Consider the following 13,014-nt stretch of genomic DNA (forward strand, 5'->3'; position numbering starts at 1 on the left):
AGCTTAAAAATAACCAGTCCTAGTGAACAGATCAGTGATTTCTGTCTCTCAGAGGAGGAAGAGGAGGAATAATTATTATGGTATCAGTGAAAATATCCTTGAACTGCTCAACACTGAGTGAGACCAGTGGTAGCGAGAGAGAGAGAAGCTGTGATGATGATGATCAATGTGGTGCAGAGCAGGAAAAAGCCCATTAGCCTTCGAGACGATCTGTCACATTAAAATGATGATCTCTCATTATACATTATCTCTTCCTGTTTAATTTAATTAAATTTACAATGGGTTTAGTCTAGTCTAATGTGCTCACACAGCTTCTGTGAGTTATGACTGAGTGATGATGCATTATTTATATCTTTGCTGAATTCTCAAAGAGTTTTATGCGAGCTCTCACCCTTGGGTTCGAGGGTCTTCCCACTGCGTTGTCTTGGTGTTGTGGTTGACAAAGTACACTCGGTCGTTGGAGTCCACACGTCTCTCTGAAGTTGATAAACAAATACACACATACACACAAACAGAGAGAGAGAGAGAGGAATCTGTAGCTTTATAAAGAGAGAGTGAATGTGGCAACACACTGATAATCACCGGAGCTGCTGACTCGTGCTATAAACACAACAATCTGTTCAACAAGCTGTCGTCTGTGATCTTTGTGAAGCATTCAGGAAAAGGAGGAGGAGGCGTTGTTCGCTCATGTTTCACATTAAAAACACAGATTTTTTCTTTCTTTTTTTTTGGTTTTAAAATAGATTTGATGAAATGTGAACGGAGAGTAGAATACGTGAACTCACCCCAGCCAGGAGGTAGCGGGCCTAGAGGGTCGTTCTCAGCAGACATCATGGATGCCTGGAAATGAGGGATGCACACATAGACCTCCATTCAGAAAAACACCAGGAAAACCCAACAAAAATATTCCCAAATATGTTGGAAATCTAAAAAAATAAATAAACAGTCCAAAAAAAAGAAAATCTGAAAAAGTAAAAAGATATATTCCACAACAGGAGGACTGGATGATGAAGCAACCGAGCGTGTTTGGGGTGAGAAGGCCTCTGTGGGGCTGGTTCCTGCTCACTGGGTCTCAGCTGTCTTGTCTTCTGTCTTTTGATTTGTGTCCTAAGCTCATCATCATCAATGAAGATGACATCACTGCTCAGATCAAACACACAACTGGGAGAGGGGGCCCTTTACAGAGATAACCAGATAAAGGCGGAGGCTGGGGTGTGAAGATTTGAAGCCCCGGCCAGGTAAAGTTTTAATTTATTCAGCCTAAATGAGGCGAGTTACAAAACAAAATGCACTGGGATTCATTATACAAAATATAGACATAAATTTGTCCTATGATTTCTGAGATTACTGTGCTTACAAGGAAGGAAAAAAACATTATCACAGGGGTGAGAGAGTAAAATTAAGGACATTGAAAGCTAATGTAAGTGGTTAGGTATGACAGTCTGTGTAATGTCTTTGAGATTTGTTGTTATAAGGCTGGATAAACTAAACCAGGTCCTTTTAAGAGAGCTGTATTTAAAAAAAAAAAGACAGTAGAGTCTGGATTTTTATTCTCTGAGCGGGAACTAACATTAAAGAAAAGGGAAAGTGACTATCAGAGATCTGCAGATATTTTAGAGATTCTTGAAAGTGGTTTTAGTGGAAGGCCGCAGGTCTGTTTTCTGTAGTTCAGCGGAGGCCGAGGAGCTGATAAAGGCCGACAGCCGGAGAGATCCGGTGCGGTCAGGTGACTCATTAAATGCACAGTGTTCACAGAGAAAGGACTGAGGTTGAACACAGGGCAGCATGTTCTCCTCCGTTTGTTTTGCTTTCATGCACAGAAAACTTCAAGTGGACAAAAAAAATGCGTCATCAGAAAGAAACCACATGAGAAAACAACAAAAAAAACCAGGTCAGAGCTCGAGACCAACGGCATCGTACCAAGTTTGGTTGATTTTAACCAAACTAAAAAGCAGCCTCGCTCAACAGTTAAAGGGATAGTTCAACATTTTGGCAAACTGGCCCATTGCCATAATCCCTATAGTTTTAGCAGTAGGTTCGTTACCTTTAATTGTCGGTGCAAGCTATTTATAGAACGGCGGAGCAGAGCCGTGAGCTGCTCAGAGCTACGCTACGGAGGCTCATGGGATTTCTTGGTTTCCCTCATCAAACTCATCAAATACACAATCCAACAACTCCAAAACGCTCTGGTGGACCAGTTGTGACCTGCACATTCACCACGCTATGAGGTGGTAACAGAACGTTACCAGACAGAGTTGTTTTCTAGGTAAATACAGAGACTGCTTGCTGAAGAACTGCCCCCGACGGGAACACGCATCAGCGGTTTTGCATGAATTTACCTCTAAAACAAATGAGTTTGATGAGGGAAACCAAGAAATCCAATGAGCCTCCGTAGCGTAGCTCTGAGCAGCTCACGGCTCTTCTCCGCCGTTCTAAAAACAGCTTGCCACTTGACAAAGGTAAAGAACCTACTTCTTAAACTATAGGGATTATGGCAATGGACCAATTTGCCAAAAAGTTGAAATATCCTTTCAAAACCAAACTCATAGGCAGGGAAACTTTTCCAGCAGTGAGATGTGGTGAGGGTTTTCTTACAGAGTAGAGGTATCTCTGGTTGAACTGGTGCATAGCTCCCTGCAGTTGGCTGCGTTGACTCTGCCACTGCTCAAAGTTGCGGACTGACTCCATGGTGGGACGCTGCCACGTGGTGGTGCGGGTGTTGTGGTCCACATAATAGATCCGGCCCCGGTCGTCCACTCGGCGCTCCCAGCTGGAAAAATGGACGGTGCAATTAACAGAGAGTCCAGCGAGGAGGGTCAAAGCTTCTCCTCCATCCTGACACTGATTACTGACAATACTATGAAATTGACCGATATTTCAAGGCTATTTCTTGACATTATCATGTAATTAGCAACCTGTAAATTAAAGTGCTACCAAAATCAACAGATTACTAAACTTAAAGTATCCTCAGAAAACATCACCTTACTTAATATATGGAGACCAAATGTAGGTGCAAGAAATGTAAACTGATACTACAGGTTTTGTTTAGTTTTAGAAAGGGCTGAAAGAGATTCGAAGAGAAAAAAATAAACCTTATTAAGTTACTCAAGACGAATACTCACCCTGGCGGTAGTGGCTGTGGTCTTTCCCAGGTCGTAGTCCTGGTGTTGTGGTCGACATAATACGTTCTCCCATGCGGGTCTTTCCTCTGCTCCCATCTAAAAACAAAACACACAATAATACTTTACAATAACAAACAGCAGCAACATGCAGAGTGCAGCGAGCAAATAAAAGCTTCGTATGGCTCTGCAATAAACCCATTTCATTCTGAAATACGAGTCTGTGTGGGCTCGTTTGTTTGTTACCCAGAGGCAGCTGATGTGTCACTATGTACAGGTAATACTCAGAAAATTAGAATATCGTGAAAAAGTTCATTCACTTCCCCATGATTGCGAACTGTACTGAACCAGACAGAGAGCTTTTAAAGGCTCAGGAACCCTTTGCAGGTGTTTTGGATTAATTGGCTGACAATTTGAGCTACAACATTGAACTTTTTCACGATATTCAAATTTTTTGAGATTCTGATTTTGGGGTTTTCATAAGCTGTAAGCCATAATAATCAAAATTCTAACAAATAAAAGCTTGAAATATCTTGCAATGCCTGTTATGAGTCTAAATAATATATTCATTTCACCTTTTAAGTTGAATTACTTAAATGAATGAACGTTTTCACGATATTCTAATTTTCTAGTATTACCTGTATATATAATAAACAACAAAATAGTATAGTATATATGCTTTTAAAAAAGCTCTAAAAGAACATTATTTAAAGAAGAACTTTCACTAATTAAGATGCTGTCCTTCATATAAAGATAAGGGTTATATTATAGTCAATTATTAATATATGGGCATCATTATAATTTAAAAAGTCAGTCTGAGCTGACTTGTCTTGTTAATTTTAACTGTAGTTATTGTTTTGTCAGTCATGGTATTGTTTAAAATGTATGTAATGTTGTTAGTGTATCTACTGTTTCATGTCTATGTCTATATTGTCTATATTTATTTTGTTAGTGTATGTATTGTTTCATGTCTATGTCTATATTGTCCAGTGTGACTGTGTATTCTTTTATTGTCTCCATGAATATGTTTTTGACCCCAGGAAGAATAGCGGACGCTAATGTGCATCTTAATAAACAGAAACAGAAACTTCAAGGTAAATAAAATGTATAGTGATATTAAACAGGAGCAGTTTTTGTTTTTTTTTGTTTTTTTTTACCCCGGGGGCAGAGGGTCTGAGGTTCCAGCATTGGGGGCCTGTTGTCTGGGCTTGGCCCCGTCTGTAGTCACAGCTGCACTGCTGCTACTGTTGTTACCACCGCCTGCTCCCGAAGCGTTCGCCTCTCCCGGTGCTGGGGGGGAAGAGGACGAGGGGGAGGAGGTTGTTGTGGTAGCGGCGGCGACGGCGGCGGTGGCAGCGGTGGAGGTGGTGGTGGTGGTGGTGGAGGAGGAGGTCGTGGAAGCGGCGGCCCCCGGGGCTGAGGATGTGACCGTAGAGGAGGAGGAAGTAGAAGTAGCAGCAGCAGCAGCGGTGGTGGTGGAGGAGTCAGGAGGCTTAACAGCAGCAGCAGCAGCAGCAGCAGCGGAGGAGGAGGAGGAGGAGGAGGAAGAGCAGGCTGGAGTCTGTGTGGAGGCTGGAGGGGGCTGAGATGTGCTATTTGGTGCTGAGTCGGGCAGGACGGCATCTTGACTGCAGTCCTCGTGGTCGTCTGCAGGGGGCGGCGCTTCTCCCGCTGTCACAGATGATGATGACCCAGGAGCGGCGTCACAGGACTCCCCGTTCACTGCAGGCAAGAGAGGGAGGGAAAGACAGCGGCGCAGTTTAGATGCATGAGACGAGACTCTTTCTCCATCCACGACCAACGGACGATGTCAGTGAGAGAAAAGAGATAACTGACTGATTTTACATCTATCTATATCTATATATGTACACATGCACACAGAAATCAATATTTAAAAAGCAAATAAAGCTGTAAGATGTAGGGTTTTTTTTGTGTTTGATTTGCCTCTTTATTTTATAACCACTGTGCATTGGAGTTAGGATGTCACAATTTCCTGTTTTCACAATTAACCGCGGTATTAAATGCCACAATTAATTAATCGTCATGATTTCTAAATACTGTCACTTTCCAAAAAAAGATTATGTCGAAACCATATAGGCAGATAAGCGCTACACTAAAGGGTAAATGCACAGATACAAGGTTAAATTCCCTAATGTAACATTGAATTGGTAGGAATTTAAATGTTAGCTCGTCATTTGTAACTTGCAATTAAAATAAACTAAAACATTTGGCATTGATGACAATAAATGACTTGAATATTTAAAACAGTTCCCCTGGGGGGTTAATTATTGGTCATATTAATGATTAATGATTCACATCTATTGAAAAGATTTTTATTGACTGGCCTTGTCTTATTCATGTCTTGATCGTAAATGTATGTTTAAAGGTACTGTTTTTAAATATGGACCCCAGTAAGATTAAAGGAGATCCTGACAAATAAACATAAATATAAACATGCACCAGGATGAATGAAAACATATCTAATACAGCTTGATCTCTGCACCAAATCTTGGGCAAAATGAATATTCTTAAATACATCATGACACCAAACCACATGAGAAGTTGTGAGTGCACTGTGCACATTATCATTTCTTCAAAGCATGACAACACAACTATAGGATTAATATTCTTTAGTCATCCTCAGTTTGATGTGAGCTCTGGTGCTGTGTCTACTCTCTACACTGCACTCCACTCTGCCTTTCTTTCTTTCTTTCTTTTTCTTTTCCCCCCTCTCTCTTTCTGTCCTGGGAGTTTTTTTAGACAGAGGTGCTGACGGCAGCAGAGATTACAGTGCCGCTCACTTAATGAAAATAAATCTACTTGTTCTTCTGTGCTGAGTGAAGCGAGTGAGGTAACCAGAGCCCTGCCCACTGCCATGGCAACACAATGAATCACTGCTGCAAATACACACACATGTGTAACCGATAATTATCTGTATTAATCAATCAATCAATCTTTGACGTGAGCCTATACAGGGTATATACAGGAATCTTGAAGTTAATTCTAATACCTTTTTAAGACTTTCTCAATATTTTTCAATACCTCACCACCACTTAAAAGCTGTAACCATTTACATCAGTGACACTTTTAACTTGACAGTTTTAGTTTGTGATAAAGACTATAGACCACTATGATACAACATAATTCAATAGGCTAGGATAATAAATCAAAAGCAAAGTTTATCAAAAAACAAAAACATTGCTCCACTCTCAAAAAACAAAAACAACAATCTTCTTTTCTATTTTATGTACTGTTTCATCTTTGTTTTTTAATAAAATGAATAAATTCACACAGTTTTATAATGTTTTTTAGGACTCAAACACTTGGACAGCTACTTCAGAAAAAATACCTTCAAAATTTAAGACGTTATAAAGTCGTGGAAAGACTTTTTAATACTTTTTAAGGGTCTTAATTTTCCCAAAATTGATTTATCACCTTTTAATACTTTTCAAGACCCCGCAGATACCCTGTTATACAAGGAGAAAACCAAATCTGAGAACTCACAGATGTTATTTTAGCCACTAAATCACACACACTCACACTCACCTGTCCTACTCTCCGTGTCGCTGTCTGAGGGTTGGTGGACCGGGGTGGAGTTGGCCGTGGCGTCTCCGTTGACGACATGGCTGAGGGCGGGGCTGCAGGAGCTGGAAGGCACCTCGCCGTCCACACCGTTGGAGGCCGAACAGGAGTCTGACCTCGGCCCCAGGTCTGTACCATTCACTGTGCTGTGGGAGGAAAAAAAAACACAACCGATCCTCGATTAACTAATGGATTATAAATCTGAATGTTACTTCATGTGTGCATAGTTAAACACAACTTACAACTGGCGCGCAGAAAGCATGTGATAAATTTAGTTTTACAGGAATTACTCAGTGAGCCGACTGTTGTGTGCTGCTGTTCCCACTCACTGCGCCAGATAAAAAGACTCACTTGTGACACTGAGACTATTGTCTTGTAGGGGGGAGGGGGGGCAAGCACAGGACATAACGGGGTGGTGGTGGTGGTGGTGGTGGTGTGGTGATGTAATGGGCACAGCTCAAGGGGCCCTTTTGTGAGGCGCAGGAGTTCAGTCGGTGCCACAGAAATGCCCGCACAAAGGCCGATAAAGGAGCCGCCGTATGACTCGAGGCGAGGCTTTGTGTGGGCAAGAGGTGATAAGAGAAACGGCACAGGAGCAGGTACGGAAAGCAAGAAGGAAAAGGACAGGAACACGGTGGCCCCGAGAGCTCAACATTAATGGGATAGTTCAACATTTTGGAAAATTGGCCCATTGCCATAATCCCTATAGTCATAGCAGTAGGTTTTGTCGGTGCAAGGTATTTTAAGAACGGCGGAGCAGAGCCACGAGCTGCTCAGAGCTACGCTACGGAGGCTAATGGGATTTCTTGGTTTCCCTCATCAAACTCATCAAATACACAATCCAACAACTCTAAAAACGCTCTTGTGGACAAGTTGTGAGCTGCACATTCACCACGCTATGAGATAATAACAGAACGTTACGAGACAGAGTTGTTTTCGAGGTAAATGCAGAGACTGCCCCCGATGGGAATGTGCATCAGCGGTTTTGCATGAATTTACCTCAAAAACAACTCTGTCTCATAATGTTCCGTTATCTCATAACTCATTATGTTATTGGCGTTATTACATTTAAAATGGTCAAAATGTTTACGTTATTGGCAGCCATTTCATTATTGGCCGTTAATTTGGGTTGCTACAGTAAGTAAGCAAACACGCTGCTAAAAAAAAAAACTCATACTGCAATCAAAAGAAACATGTAAATAAAAGAAAATGCCTGACAACATAACAAAAACTGATGGAGATGCTTTTCTGAGTTTGTGTTTTCTTCCATTGTAGAGCGTTCAGACAGGATCGTAGGTGCTGACGACTCCAAAGCATGTCGATTTTATGACTCACTGTAACCACAGACCATAAAACTTCTAACTCCACTAATACCCAATGTCCGTAAGACCCACTGCACAGCCAGCAGAGCCGACCAAACCACCCAGTTATGATCTTTGTGTCTATTACAGATCTTCATTTTCAGTATTAATAGGTTCATTACAACCACAAAGTCCAAAGGCCACTGGTCTTTGCTGCTTTATAGTGTTGAAATCTGATGCAGAGAGACAACGCAGATGAGCACTGATTGAAATTCTTCGAGCAGGAACACCCACAGACTAAATACAACATTACACTCCTTGGAGCCCGGTATTAAAGTGTTTTAAAAGCTGTGAGATCTGACACCTCCAACTCCACAGGAAGGGTTTTCCTACTCGACGGTGTGAGAAACAGCAGAAACACAAGCTCAGGGAAAGAAAGGAGGGAAATACGACAAAGAAAAGCGAACTAAAATAATAAAAAAAAAACAAAGAAAAAATCACAGCACAGACAAAGTGAGTGAGGCTCAGGAAGTAAAGATTTCAGAAGAGGACAAAATAAACAAAGTGAGGTGGGTTGAAAGAGAGATGAGGAGAGAAGATAAACCGAGGCAATGGTGGGAAGACGGCCAAAACAAAAAACACACACGGCGGCATAACAGTGACGTAAGATCGTGAAGGACAACACGTTGAAGAGACAAAGAGACACAGATGGACAGAAGTAGGTCAGAGGGTTTTTCTGAGCGTCTGCTCCCAGATAAACTGCAGACTAACTCGGTTTATACCCCCCCCCCTCCCCTCTCTCCATCCGCAGCAGGTGAAAGTCACATTGAGGGAAAGGAGCAGTGAGACGGGAAACAGAGCTGCATTGAAAATAAATGTGGTTTTATCCACAATATCGAAGTGTAATCAGATACTGAGATGAAGGAGCAGTTTATACCCCGCTGTTGTCACTCTGCAGTTTTTGTGCTGCCACTCCTGTCAATCAAGTCTGATCAAAACAAAGCTGCTTAAAGGGGAATGTCCGTTTTTTTACAATCTGAACCTTATTTCTAGCATAAAATACGATCATTTACTTTAACTTTGGTGTCATTACAAGTCGTTCCGATGAAATTAGATTCAGCCGAGAGCCGCGTATATCCATATAATGCGAGTACACGGGGCAGCAGAATGCAGCCTCTCTATAACACATTATCTGCAGCGAAACTCGTTCATTTCACCAATATTTAGTTATGATACACTAGTGCCATTCCCCTCTGAGTCCGGGGTTACTTGTTATCAACATCCAGGGTCTGTAGGTTGACCTACTGACCTCTGACCTGGATGATGTCGACGATTTTTAGCGCAACTAGCCGGAGCTTTAGTGAGTCCAGGTTGAGGAGAGGAAGCCTGTGGAAGCTGAACTTTGTCGGAAACACGCAGAAACGAACCATAGCATTAGCAGTAGCAACTTTCAGGTAAACAAGACGCACTGCGCAACACTCAGAAATGATATCATCAAAGTCAGTAGGTCAGTAGGTTAGTAGGTCAACCTACAGACCCCGGATGTTGATAACATGCCACCACGGGCTTGGAGGGGAATAGCACTAGCCTATCATAACAAAATATTGGTGAAATGAACAAGTTTCGGGGCAGATAATGTGTTATTTAGAGGCTGCATTACGCTGCCCTGTAGACTCCATTATACGGATATACGCGACTCTCGGCTGGATCTAATTTCGTCGGCACGACTTGTAATGACACCAAAGTTATCTGGGTGAGTAAATGATCGTACTTTATGCTAGAAATAATGTCCAGATTGTAGAAAACGGCAATTCCCCTTTAATGCATAATATCTAATTGTTTTTCTACAAACTTCAACTTCATTAACTCTTGAATATTTAATGATAAATTTTAATATTCTGGTTTGAACAAAGACGAACGCAGGGGGTTTTTAAGCATGGAGTTGATAAATGGAAGCGATACAGTGTTTTTCTGAGAAGTGATAAAACCTTTTATGTTTCATTATTATCATCAGGACAATATTCATCACCACAAGTGTCCCTCAGCTGTCCACCTCCTCTAACACTTGCAGAAAAGGGAAACCCTATTAAGTTTTAAAAATCCCCCGGCTTCAGCTTGTGTCTTGCAGTCCTCTGAGCAACTGCAATGCAGAGAGGAGCCAGTCAGACGTTCCAATAAAAAAAACCCGTTAGCCTCATAGAAGCCCCGTTTACTGTGTGACAGATGATAAAAACTGGCACCAGTGGGGCAGCCGGTCGACCATAAAGCAGGAGGAGGAGGAGGAGGGGATTGGATGCAGAGACAAAACAACAGACAGGAGGTTGAAAAAAATGATCGAAAGCCTCTTTTTAAATGAGCTAATGCGAGGCAATCGAGTCTCTCATTAATTATATCGAGCCGGTCGTTTCATTTACCTGTTGGCAGCCCTTGAGGAAGAGGACGACGAGTCTCCATTTTCATGGATGGCGTCACCGTTCTGTTGGACTTCTGAGGAGAATTGGGGAAAAAAAAAAAACAATGTCAGTTTGCAGAGATTAGTTGAACTGCAAAAACTCAAAATCTTTCCAAGAATATTTGTCTTATTTCTTGTCAAAATGTCCCATTTCTAGTCAAAACTAATCTCTTTCCACTTACATAAGACTCATCACCTAAAGATTTACTTGTTTTTAGATCATTTTCACTTGAAATAAGTAGACAAAACTGATAGTGAAAGCAGGATTTTTTTGTGCTTGTAATAAGAAAGAAAAGCTTGCTCCACATATTATTTTAAGTGAAAATATGCTTGAAAGTGTCTAAAAACAAGCTACTTTTTTTGTGATGAGTCTTATTTTAAGTATAATGAGATTTGTTTTTGACTAGAAATAAGACAAATATTCTTGGTAAGATTTTGAGTTTTTGCAGTGTGTTTAGTGAATTCATGTTGTGACATTTTCCTCATCTTATCTGACAATTCAAACATTCATGGTAATATTTAAACACTGTGCTCACTGGTGCCGTTGCCGTTGGTAAGCGGCGCCAGCTCCTCCTGGTCAGTGACGGTCAGTCCATCTAGGAAAACAGTCAGCTCCCCGGCCGGCACCACAGCGCCCTTCTGCTCCACGCTCAGCTTCAGCACCTCCTTCACATTCTCCACTGTGAAGTCAAAACAGAGTCGAGGTGTGAGAGGAGGCATTAGATATAGATACACTGCAAAAACTCAATATCTTACCAAGAATATTTGTCTTATTTCTAGTCAAAACTAACCTCTTTCCACTTAAAATAAGACTCATCACATAAAAAGCAGCTTGTTTTTAGACACTTTTTACTTTTTTCAAGCAGATTTTCACTTGAAATAAGTAGAAAAATCTGACAGTGGATCAAGTTTTTCTTTCTTATTACAAGCACAAAAATCTTACTTTGACTGGCAGATTTTTCTACTTATTTCAAGTGAAAATATGCTTGAAAAAAGTAAAAAGTGTCTAAAAACAAGCTGCTTTTTATGTGATGAGTCTTATTTTAAGTGGAAAGAGGTTAGTTTTGACTAAAATTGAGACATTTTGACAAGAAATAAGACAAATATTCTTGGAAAGATTTTGAGTTTTTGCAGTGTATATATCGTATCATGCTGTATCGATTCTTTAAAAGATTTATATCAATACTTTATCAGTAGTTTACATGGTGACAGGTGGTTTTGTGTTGTTTATGAGCTGAATTCCTCTGCTCAGATTACTGCAGTTGGATGCTGCAGCAACAAATAACACTGTTAACAAATTTAATTTCTTGCTGTTTATCTTTTTGACTGATCGAGGCAGATGTTAAGGTCTCTGTTCAGACTGCACAATAACTATTTACAATGTGTAGGATGTTATAGGAACTGTGAAAACATAAAAATACAGGTCCAACTGTTCTGCGCCAGTATGCATAAAAATAAACTGTACTTGCTTACGCATACAAGATTGTGTACTCTCAAACTTTAAACATTAATTCTTCCATCATAAATCACCCAACAGGACAACTTCTTTTGCGTCATCTTTATCTTATCTGTTTATTCTTACAATGAATGTTTACTCTGTTTATTCTGGACTTTACCGTCATTTGGAAGACATGATAACAATGTTTATGTTGCAAAAAGTTCAGAGCGCATAGTCCTGTGATGTTGGCGAGTCTGATTAAGTTAACACCACAATAAATCTGCGGCGGTGGCTCTGCAGTAACTATACCACACCTGTGTTTGCTGAATAATGAACCGCTGAATCACTGTGTACAACTTTCTGTTATCGCACACTTCTGTTGTGCTGTGTGTTTAGTTTAGTCATACGCACATTTTCTGTCATGCTGCTCCAAGGCTTGCTTCAGGTCCAGTGTGGCTTTGCCCAGCAGAGCGTCTGCTTTCAGGGTGTGGTGACTCCATACTTTGAAATCCACGTGTGTGTGCGGCGTTACATTCCTAAATAGTCAGGAACACACAAACACATCATATGTAATGTCTAATATCAAATTCATGTGTGATATTACTCATCAGATGTTAAGGGAAGAACAAGTAAGACACAGTGTGCACATTTAACACATAAAACCTGCTCATCCTCTTCAAAAAAGCAACAAAAAAACAACTATTTCATCAGAAGCCTCTCAGTCTTCAAGTTTCTCTCTCTTTCAACAACCGCTCCCCCTCAAAAAATCTCCAAAGAGTAACTTGTCCTTGCTGCGGGGCCGAGCGACTGATGTACTCGGCTCAAATAATGCTGCTTTATGGTGTTTTCTGTCCTCTCTCACAAAATGAACCCTGCACAGGCAAAGTCATTGTGCTCACGGCCGAGCGCATCAGCCTAAAGAGAAATATCTAGGATTATAGCCCGAGCGTCATGTGTAGGACGCCCAGAACGGCTTACAAATGATGCATGGTGTACAGCAGCAGCAGCACACTGGCTTGTCAGCGCTAATTACCCAATCAAGACAATTAGCATTTCCGATGACATGTCTCTGGCATTTGGAGGAGCCGTTCAGAGGCCAGAGAGCTGTTAACGTCTGTCATG

The 13,014-nt window shown here is 41.2% G+C and overlaps 1 protein-coding gene across 1 annotated transcript in view; it reads right to left on the minus strand.

Annotated features, from left to right (window-relative positions):
- The window catches only part of wwp1 (WW domain containing E3 ubiquitin protein ligase 1), a 32,410-nt gene that overhangs the window by 11,199 nt on the left and 8,197 nt on the right, over positions 1–13,014 (minus strand). The window contains exons 5-13 of the mRNA XM_083995866.1: positions 12,304–12,428; positions 10,991–11,134; positions 10,417–10,489; positions 6,666–6,847; positions 4,277–4,841; positions 3,123–3,218; positions 2,596–2,770; positions 786–840; positions 392–476 (exon numbers count right to left, since the gene is read on the minus strand). Of these exons, the coding sequence (XP_083851992.1) occupies positions 392–476; positions 786–840; positions 2,596–2,770; positions 3,123–3,218; positions 4,277–4,841; positions 6,666–6,847; positions 10,417–10,489; positions 10,991–11,134; positions 12,304–12,428 (1,500 nt within the window). The remainder of the gene's footprint in view (positions 1–391; positions 477–785; positions 841–2,595; positions 2,771–3,122; positions 3,219–4,276; positions 4,842–6,665; positions 6,848–10,416; positions 10,490–10,990; positions 11,135–12,303; positions 12,429–13,014) is intronic.

This window comes from Trachurus trachurus, assembly GCF_905171665.1.
Source record: "Trachurus trachurus genome assembly, chromosome: 20".
Classification (NCBI taxonomy): domain Eukaryota; kingdom Metazoa; phylum Chordata; class Actinopteri; order Carangiformes; family Carangidae; genus Trachurus; species Trachurus trachurus.